General features: G+C 38.3%; 1 protein-coding gene across 2 annotated transcripts in view; it reads right to left on the bottom strand.

The window, feature by feature from the left end:
* The window catches only part of LOC107695540 (rho-related BTB domain-containing protein 1-like), a 22002-nt gene that overhangs the window by 8887 nt on the left and 2070 nt on the right, over positions 1 to 11045 (bottom strand). The window contains exons 2-7 of one of the 2 annotated variants that reach the window (XM_016495512.1): positions 10656 to 10851; positions 10318 to 10421; positions 4801 to 4986; positions 3693 to 4651; positions 3394 to 3512; positions 675 to 825 (exon numbers count right to left, since the gene is read on the bottom strand). In XM_016495512.1, coding sequence (XP_016350998.1) covers positions 675 to 825; positions 3394 to 3512; positions 3693 to 4651; positions 4801 to 4986; positions 10318 to 10421; positions 10656 to 10835 — 1699 coding nt within the window. In that variant the 5' untranslated portion in view covers positions 10836 to 10851. Of the gene's footprint in view, positions 1 to 674; positions 826 to 3393; positions 3513 to 3692; positions 4652 to 4800; positions 4987 to 5625; positions 5860 to 10317; positions 10422 to 10655; positions 10852 to 11045 lie in introns of those variants that run through there. The other variant, XM_016495513.1, reaches the window with a different exon arrangement.

The following is an 11045-nucleotide window of genomic DNA, read 5'->3' as shown; positions in this document are numbered from 1 at the left end:
CCCTCAGATTTCATCAAAAATATCTTAAATTGTGTTCCGAAGATGAACGAAGGTCTTACGGGTTTCGAACACCACGAGGGTGAGTAATTAATTACAGAATTTTCATTTTTGGGTGAACTAAACCTTTAAACATGAAATTTTGAAGTAGAGAGACTGAAATAGTATGTTCTTGTAACAAAATGCTCTAATAATCTTGTTTTGTTTACTTCAAGCCTAAAAAAAAAATGTGTATTTTGTGTGCAAGGGTATTTTAAGCAAAGCTATTTACACAGTATGATATTTCATGATGCTTTATTACTCATGCAGACTGTAAATAAACTGACTCACAAAAAAAGAAAATCTTTTATCCTCAGGGACGGTTCAGGCTAAGCAAAACCGGAGGTAAATAGCTGCATCTGGAGTCACAGATAAATTTCAGCCTGTCACCACCACGTCATTAGATGACGTCCGCCGGACAGATTGTAGTGTGTGCCACACAAAGCTCCGCGGAGATGTTCTCTTTTATTTGGCACCTTGACATCGCTCGTTGCTAAGCAACACAGAATAAAAGGGCTAAAAGGCCTGTTTGCTTTAGATCCTAGGTGGCCGAACAGCTCAGCCCTGTGCTTGAGGAACGTGTGTGTTGTTTTGTGTGTCATTCGGAGCGTGTGGCGGGGCGTTGGCAGAGAGCTCACCTGTCAGGGCGATGAGCCGTGGAAGGCACAGTCTGTTGGCCAGGGCGATTAGCTCCATTGGGTCCAGGTCTGCCATGGGCGACAGCTGATTGGTGTAGAGATACTCCAGCACTGCCTGCATGCATACCCTGCTGGTGTTGGGGAATGAGACCTGGCAACACACATGTACGTGCGTCATTATTCTACAAACAATCAATTTCTTAAATTCCATCTGGTTCTGTCAGCGTCAGCGTGAAATAGTTTACAATCCATTTCCTTCTGAAATGTGACAATAATTCTGAGGGAAATAGGAAATCGGTGGGATAAAACGTAGAACAAGACTTGATTTTATCCTCTGGGAATTGATTTCGTGGGCATCTGACAGGTTGTTGGAGAGGTTGAAAAATAAGAGGACTTTCGGTTAAGAAGTAGAGCAAGTTATACGTTGCACAAAAAACCTGTTGTAACCTGCAAATGTTACCCCAAAGATTTGTTTTTACTCAGTCTAAACCAATTTGTCAGGTTGATTTAGTCAGACTACTGTACATAAAATTTTGACCTAAATTTGACAAATTTTATGAATAAAACCAGTTGATTTTGACAAAGTTACCGGATGAAACTTATTTTTTTCCCTTGGTAAGTATATAACATAATACACACATTAACGGTCAAAAGTCAAAAGATTTTTTTTTTTTAATCCTCTTCAAGGCTGCATTTATTTGATTAAAATACAGAAAAACACAAAGTAACAATAAAGACATTTATAATGTAGTAAAAGATTTGCATTTCAAATAAATTAATAAAAGAATTCGGAAAAAAATATCATGGTTTCCACATAAGCAGCATTTACGGTTTTCAACATTTATAATAATAAGAACCATTATTAATAATTGAGCACCAAATCAGCATATTAAAATGATTTCTGAATGATCATGTGACCTTGAAGACTGGAGTAATGATGCTGAAAATTCGGCTTTGCATCACAAGAATAAATCAAATTTTAAAATATATTTAAATAGAAAACCATTTTAAATTATAATGATATTTCACAATATAACTGTTTTTCCTGAATTTTCAATCAAATAAATGCAGCCTTGGTGAACTTGGTGACTTCTTTCAAAATCAAAATCATAATTCTGAACTTTTAGTTTTTACCAATGGTGTATATAATAATGTTATTTTATTTCTGAAATTGTTTTAATAAAAAAATTGCACATACAGACCTTTTTTTTCCGGAATAACATGCACAGATGAATGAATACTTAAGTTAAGTAATATGTATTAAAATGTAAATAGGGCCCTTTTTAATTTTATGTTGATTTTCATAGGATTTATACATGATTAAGAAGTGTAAAACTCAAATTATTTTTTTGATAGATTTTAATTCAACCATTAAAAAGTATCGTGTATTTAACAGACTCTGGTCAGCTCTCTATGAAACTGATGGCCGGCTCACCAGCAGTCCAGCATTACTAAGCACATTTGGGCAGAACACACAGATAGATGCTGCTACGTAACTCATTACATAATACTCTTCAAGGGCAAGCACATTAGATTGCTGTGTTTTGCCGGGGTAGTCTAACCACTCCAAAAGAGAGTGTAAGAAAAAGAGGCATGCTCTCACGGATTTCAGCAAGCACTGTGAAGTGTGGACTTAAGTCTGAAAGTAGGACGCGGTCTAAAATATAGCTGTGCCAATTGTTACACTTTCATGAAATGTCAGAGCAGTAAGGCAAAAAAAAAAAAACACTGAGTCCGTTGTGCAAAGATTAGCTGTAGAGGAAAACAGATCACTGTCTCTGAATGACGTCTGCTTTTCCTCCTTAGGGAGGAAACTCGGTCTGCTTTATTCCACCTGTTAAGGAAGAAATTAATGAACAGTGCCACAGATGAAAGCATCTATTTGGACAGTGGAAACAGGATTAATGTGGCAGCAGTGAAATTAGCAAAAAGCATAATGTTTGCTTCAAACAGCAAGAAGTACCTGTATCGATTATGCAACTCAGCTCATTAATTATGGATTATGCATGTAAATGGCTATAAATGGAAAAATATATGAAGCTAACTGTACTATAAGGTTATTATCATTAATAAAAATGATTACAAAGACAAAAACTAGACAAAAAATATATTTTTTAAATATTGTAAAAAACTGTAATACTTAAAAAAACAACATGTAACAATATAAATGTGCACTAAAATATATACAAAAACTCCATAAATCTCAAAATAGGGAAAATTACTTTTGGAAACTAGATCTAATACTGAAACAAAATTTCCAAAGAAAAAAAGAAGTCCTGAATAAACAATTACTACAGCTAAACTGAAATTGAAAATCAATGCAAAACAAAATACAAATGAATGACATTTTCAAAAATGTAATAACCCTGCTATATTGTGAATAAAATGTCTTGTAAGACAAACATCATGTCTCCAAAACGGTCTTGAGAGCTGACGGATCATTCATCACTGCAGAAAAAATGTCACTTAGAGACACAAGGACTAGACTATTTTAGTTATTCAAGAATTTGATGCAATTTGTTGGCAAGCCAGTGTCTGTAAAATGTGTCAGTGCGCATCTATTTGAGTATGTAAGCGCATGTAAATGTCTGTGCGGTGTGACCTTGTACCATCTGCTTGAGAACTGGCAGACTCATTAATGCATAAGACGAAATAAAGTTGTTCTGTAGACTTGTCAGTGCCCTAACTGGAGCTCATCAAACATTGTTTTCACACTCACCTCGTCATTTGCACTCTCCATGAAAGAGCCCCCAAATAAGGCAGCCATCCAGTCACAGCTAGAGATCAGCAGTGGTTTGTGGGCATTAATGGTGCCATCATCCAACCTGAACACCACATCTGCAAAGAGAGTCCAAAACAGCATGAGAAACTGCATTTTACAAAGACATCACTTATTGCATGTTTCAACTAGCATGAGCATATTTCAGATGTGGCAGCAAATCATTTTAAATCATTTTAAGGAGACTGTGCTTCTTTCTCATTCGAAGATAAAATAAACACATCTGGGTTCCTCAATACCTGTGAAGTTATTCTTGGTGAGACACTCTTTGATTCGGTTGGCCTTTCTCACATGGAACGCTTTTGTGATCTCTTGATTCATGAAGCCCTCATTGTTCATGATGTTCTCCACCATCATCCTAAGATCAAACACTTCTAGGATCTCTGCAATCTGGGCGATCTTCATCAGGTCCTTCTCCTTCTCATCCAGCTCACCAGTGTAGAGGAAGCGTAGGACAGTGCTGAACGGTCCATGGTGGATGGAATGATCCATCTTGACAATAGTCATAAGAGCTGGCGCACCCGTGACCGGATTGTTCACGTTCTCCTTGTGGATGCTATGGAAGGCCTTGCTCCAAGAGGCCAGGGACAGCTTGGTGCGCCAGTGCATTCCACTGAAACTCATCATCTTGAGGGTTCCGTCACTCTTGGATGCCCTGAGCGAGCAAGGCGAAAGATTGGGGAGAACCATGATGTCCTCTTCCGTGTCCAGGCTTAGGGTGCGCATCAGTTGATCCCGCCCGTGACGCTCAGTTACCACCAAGCACTGGGACTCATCGGAGAAGTCCATCTGAAAGAGGTCGAAGAATTTGGAGGACGAAGTAGACAGGTAGATCCTGTGGGCAAACAATTGGATGTGTTCTTGGATGACAAACATAACATCAACGCACAGGGGGCTCTCAAGAAGCTGCCTCGGGCCATCCCGGTTTTTGGTTGGGCACTCTGGAATCTTAATAAGTGGTGGAGGGGCTTTGGGTGGCAAAAATGGTGCCTGCAACAGTGGCTTTTGAACCTTCCTCAAGTGGGACTTCCAGAATTGTAGGTGGCGTCTGGAGATGAGGGCAGCTCGGATTGCATTATCAAAGATATCCTTGATGCCAAACTGGTCGAAAACACTTGTCTCATAGTATGGGATGCCAAGCTCTTTGGCGACCTCCCTTCCACTCTCTGGAGGCAAAATATCTCCTGGTTTAATGGGTCTGTGAGAGACAAATAAATACAATCAAATCTTGTGTTAATATAACAGCACACCTAGTAAAAGCATTACCTCTGGGAGATGAATTTTAAAGGAATATCCAAGTTCCAACTTTTTGGGTTTAGAGGGACGGGGGGCTTTAGTTACCAGTACCTTGATAATGGTCGCCTAGCTCGATTGACTGCCTCCAGGTCAGCGTAGCGCAAGTCCAGCTGGCAACCGACCAAGATGACAGGTGTGCGTGGACAGAAGTGCTTGATCTCGAGGTACCACATGGTTTTAACATGGTGTAGGGAGTTGGGATTGGCGATGGAAAAGCAGAGAACCACGACGTCAGACCTTCGAGAGTGAAAGTTGAGAAGTAAATCAAGTAACTGTCCAATGAAAACTCATCTGTTTAACAACACAGGGCAAGACACCATGTAACACGCATGCTAACGGGATTTTAAGCCAAGATTGTCAAATGGTGCCAAGTGGTATTCGTAGCAACATGACAGTCCTTGAGTGTTTGGTGGACATGCAAAACCTGCAATCTCAAAGCCAGCCTGACACTGACCCATTGACAGCACGCAAAAAGATTGCCTTTGATTTACACACGTCTGATGCCAGAGACCACAAACTCCTTCGGCAATGCTTTTTGTTGTTGTTGTTGTTTTTTGGCTGCCTCTGCGAGGACTAGAACAAACATGATCAACAAAACAGATGAAACAAAAGCACAAAGAAGATGACATGCAGACATTCTGGTGCACTGCTGGCATACCATCCTGTTGCAAGATTAGTACAAAGTCTATCCTGGGGAGGGGGGGCAACACCTCTCACCACACAAGTAAGTGAATAATGTACGATCACCCGTTTGCCATGGTCCACAAAAGGAATCGTGCATTTCTTGCTGACTGGGCAAGCAAAGGTCTCAGCTACCACACCACACAGTTGGCAATGCAGAGAATTATGGAGATGCTAGCAGGCTTGAGGACTTACAGTGTCTCTCTTATGTTTCACAGGCTTGCATAAAGATCATAGGAGCCCTAAAAACAAAAAGAGGCACAGAACAAAGCTACATAATAATTTGCCTTTGTAGTCAACAACAGTTCAGGGAAATCTGTCTGAAGAAGAACAACATTAATGCCAGAGTCTATAATGACAATATAAGTCCAATGGGACAGTAAACCAGAGTCTGATATCAAGCAGCTTTTGAAGTTAAAGATATCTGAATGCTTTGATATGGCACTGCATGGTCTCAGTGATTGCTAGGCTAAAGCCTATCCTGTCCTCTATAATGGTTTGCTGAAAACTAAACTAATCTCGGGTCAAAATGGGGCTCTTGGCAGATCACCCTAGCGCTCTAGAGAAAAGCCTGTTTGATGTTAAGCCAGAATCAATGCACTTCTGGTAAAACATGTAGCATTTATTTGGGCTAAATAATCTTTTGGAGAGCCGGTGTGGTTGCAATTGCCCTCTCAATAACTCGACAATACCTCCCCCAACCTGAATAAATGAGAGCAAATCAGCATATAAGCAGCAATTATCTTTAATAACCTTACATCAATCCAGGGAGTACAACACTCAACACGTCATTAATTAGCAATCAAATAAAACACATTATCAGAAGGAGTCATTTGTAAAATTGCTACATCCATGCAAAATCTTGGTCTCCTTTAGGTAAACTCACATAGACTCACATAGACTTTTTGCGGTAAAGGTTGTATTTTCCCACCGTCAGCAATGTCAGCTAATTTATATATATTATGTTATTGATACAACGATATTAAATACTCCAACCTGCCCACCCCTACTCTTAACCCTACTCTTCTATTTGGTAAGTACAGGTTCAGAGAGGCGCAGAACCTTGGAATCTCGTTCCTGTAAAATTATAGGTTACTCCTAAGGACAACAGAGTATGCCAGTCACACATCGAAGCCCTGAGTAAGATGCCTAGCGAACATCTAGGGGTCATGATTTGAGTACGAGCCAAGCTTTATGACTCCAGACCTCAGTGCCCTGGTTTAATTTTTAGAATGCAATAAAGCAGGGAGGACGAAAAATATAATTCTATTGAACATGACTGGCCCAAAATCAGGGAGCAAGGCATGCTCTCCAGACAACAAGTCAAGTGTATCTGATTGAAATAGTCTAGTGTATCTGGATTGGGATTGGTCTAGCGCTAAATCACAAAATATTCTCTCTCTGGTAGGGTCTTTAGGTTCCCCTTCAGACTGTCAGAGGGAAGAATTAGGTCATACTTATGCTGCTGAACTCCATCTGTTAAACAACTCCAAAAGGACATAAGAACTGAACACTGCAAGAACATCATTTCTTCTAACAGGGATTCTTTGAGTGTCTCATTCCCCTCCCTAGCTGGTGTGAATCACGAACATAAATTTGGGTGCTAACAATCCATTAAGCACTGGAACACTGATGACTAAATGACCTTTGACATGATAAGGTCACTCAATAAAATATAACCGGTAGCAAAAACATTGCTGTATAACAAGCCGTGAGCAATATTCTTCTGGTATTATTTCTGGCCACGTTAAGTAAATATAATCATCAGCTCATGCTCTTTTTTATGGTGCATTCTGGGAATTTTAAGGGAGCAAACATTTCAGTGCATTTTCATTCACTGGACAGTGCACTACTAGTGAAGTATGGAGTGGATTGAGACAGCCTAGGTTTTTAATATTATAAATCAAGATGTTTCTACCATCTATTTCTAAAAATTATGAACAATTACTTAAAATAAATAAGTAAATTGGGTTTGACATATTATGCATGACTGATAACACCAAGCAAACTCTATCTGTAAAACTGGCCAGTAATTGTTTTATTAACAGATAAACAAAATGACCCTGAATGAAGTAGCAACAATATGAACATGAATGCTGCATGCTATGCATTCTAAAATTCTGGTAAATAAATACATCTGTGAACATAACATAATTGATGTTATGTTACCGCCACTACAAACTCATACCAAAATGAGAATGTTTTGTTTATCCTGCACTGAAAATGCCAGAAAAGAAAGCATAAAAGCAGTGAGCGTGTGATAAACGCAAAGAAAGACCTCATTAAACAAGTGCTTGACACAAAATGGCCATGAGTTAACATAACAGTGTTCAGCTGTCATGTTCGGCACGCATTCAGTTGCAAATAGCTCAGTGTCTGATGTCAGAGCAAATGATGAAAGCATCTGATGGCAGGATGCTTCCTGTCTTTCTGTTCAGTAAAGTGGTGGCACTTGTGAATCGAAGAAGCAATTAAGATTTTCTCTGGTAATTTGTTGAGATATTATCCAGAGAGCACTGTGAAATTTTCTCATGCATACCCTCATATTTATGTTATTTTCAAATTCGTAGTTTAATCTGAGTCACATTGATTGCCATAATAACTAAATGAATATAATGTGAAAATGAATTAAAGGCATAGTTCAGTAATTCTGACTCACATTTTCTTTCAAACTTTTATGACTATATACAGTTCACTCAATAAAATATAACCGGTAGCAAAAACATTGCTGTATAACAAGCCGTGAGCAATATTCTTCTGGTATTATTTCTGGCCACGTTAAGTAAATATAATCATCAGCTCATGCTCTTTTTTATGGTGCATTCTGGGAATTTTTAGGGAGTAAACGTTTCAGTGCACTTTAATGAATTTAATTCACTAGACAGTGCACTACTAGTGAAGTAGGGAGTGGATTAAGACAGCCTAGGTTTTTAACATTATAAATCAAGATGTTTCTACCATCAATTCCTAAAAATAAAAAAGTGAATTGGGTTTGACATATTATGCATGACTGATAACACCAAGCAAACTCTATCTGTAAAACTGGCCAGTAATTGTTTTATTAACAGATAAACAAAATGACCCTGAATGAAGTAGCAACAATATGAACATGAATGCTGCATGCTATGCATTCTAAAATTCTGGTAAATAAATACATCTGTGAACATAACATAATTGATGTTATGTTACCGCCACTACAAACTCATACCAAAATGAGAATGTTTTGTTTATCCTGCACTGAAAATGCCAGAAAAGAAAGCATAAAAGCAGTGAGCGTGTGATAAACGCAAAGAAAGACCTCATTAAACAAGTGCTTGACACAAAATGGCCATGAGTTAACATAACAGTGTTCAGCTGTCATGTTCGGCACGCATTCAGTTGCAAATAGCTCAGTGTCTGATGTCAGAGCAAATGATGAAAGCATCTGATGGCAGGATGCTTCCTGTCTTTCTGTTCAGTAAAGTGGTGGCACTTGTGAATCGAAGAAGCAATTAAGATTTTCTCTGGTAATTTGTTGAGATATTATCCAGAGAGCACTGTGAAATTTTCTCATGCATACCCTCATATTTATGTTATTTTCAAATTCGTAGTTTAATCTGAGTCACATTGATTGCCATAATAACTAAATGAATATAATGTGAAAATGAATTAAAGGCATAGTTCAGTAATTCTGACTCACATTTTCTTTCAAACTTTTATGACTATATACAGCTAGGGTTGCAAATGGGTGGAAAATTTCCGGAAACTTTCCAAAAATCACGGGAATATTCAAAAAAATCCTGGAAAGTTTCCTACATTTCTGGAATGTTTCCAAAATTTACTGGAAATTTTCCACCTTTTTGCAACCCTATTACATTATATATCTATTTTTTGAGGAACACAAAAGAAGATGCTTTGAATAATGTTCACACTCCTCTCTTCCATATAATGAAAGTGAATGGTGACCAACAGAAGTATCACAAAAGTCAATACAATGTGACGCAAGTCTTCTGAAGGCATACAATAGCTTTGAAAATGCACATATTTAAATTAGTCATGATTGGTCATGTGATACACAAGAAGGGTCTGTGTACTTTGTGTTCAATAGTTTTTTTGCTTTTGTTTTTGTTTTTTTATTGAAAGCAGAACAATTTGAAAATGCTATGTTTTCGTTTCTCAATTTTTCCAAAAAAAAAAAAAAGAATTCAGCTTTAAAATGGATAAAAAGCTTGAATATTCAATGCATTATTATTGAATATTTGGTGACAGTTATCCTGTTGCACAGAACTGAAGAAGGACGGATGATGGCACTGATGAAGTTGATCTTTGGTTGACCAATCAGCGAAAAGGGCCATTTTATGCCCGCCCAGATGTTGATATTGAATTGAAATTAAATATTCAAGCTATTTATTCATTTCCTGCCCTTGAATGTAAAAATTAAAAATCAAGTTTCATCAATCAATCATCTTCTTTTTTATTTTTTTAAACAAAAAGGACATTTTCTCATTGTTCTGTTTTCAGTATTAAATAAAAAACAAATAAATGCAATGTACATGGAACATACAAGGACATAAACTGACCAAGAAGCATTAAGTTTAAAAAATATTTATTTGAATATTCATTTTCTGAGTGACTTAATTGTATTGTATGGCTTTATAAGACTTAAGTTGCATTTTGTCCTTTTTAGCTTAGTCACCTTTGGTCACCATTTACTTCCATTATATGGAGAAGAGCAGCATGAACATTCTACTACACTTTTCTTTTCGAGTTCCCTGGAAGAAAGTCCTATGGGTTTGGAATGGCAAGAGGGTGAATTAATAATAACATTTTCATTTTGGGGGGAACTATGCTTTTAAGCTTGCCCCACTATTACACAGAAAGTGCAACTCAAACATAATTTATTTGTACCTCCCGTAGGCGAAGCGTCTGTCTTTGTGATGGTCTCCAAAGGTGTCCCATAGCCGGAGGGACACACTTACGTCATCCACAACGTCTCTGGAACGTTCTAAGACCTGTGAGGAGTCATAGCATTAATTCGGCTTTTAAAGTAGCACCCCTGCCCCAGAGCAAAGAACACCACGGGTGTATTTGATCTTTTTCTTTCATCTGATTTCCTTCCGCCGGCTGAAACTTAAATGAATCCTGACGGAAACAAATCTGGGTATCATGCTCTCATTATTTCCAGCCATAGGCCTGACGTAATGCCATGATAACGGCAAGATAAATTAAATTGAGAAAAGATTTACCTCTTGACAGACTCTGTACTGGTCGATGGCCCAGACGGTGGGTACATGGGTGGCCAACAGTTGGTACTGGGTCAGGGTAGTGTTGCAGGCCCGGGCACAAATAAGGCGAGTCTTCCCCACGGCATTGTCTCCAACAACAACACACTTGATGGTCTCTACATTGGGTCTTTCGTAGTCCATATTCAACTTGAGTACCCTATGACAAGAGGAATTATTGTACAAGAATTCATAACGCCGCACATACATACTGACCAAAGGGGGGAGTTAATTTCAGATCTATTAAATCAGAAGCTGCACAGAGCGCTGACCTTGCCGTGGGTCAATGAAACCTCCATATAATACAGGACTTCTTATTTTCACATTCCTAAAATAGTTGCCCTATATTATAGC

The sequence above is a fragment of the Sinocyclocheilus anshuiensis genome, unplaced genomic scaffold, assembly GCF_001515605.1.
Source record: "Sinocyclocheilus anshuiensis isolate Anshui unplaced genomic scaffold, SAMN03320099.WGS_v1.1 scaffold466, whole genome shotgun sequence".
Taxonomy (NCBI): Eukaryota; Metazoa; Chordata; class Actinopteri; order Cypriniformes; family Cyprinidae; genus Sinocyclocheilus; species Sinocyclocheilus anshuiensis.
The sequence above is the reverse complement of the archived record's forward strand: the minus strand, read 5'-3'. Positions and strand labels throughout refer to the sequence as shown.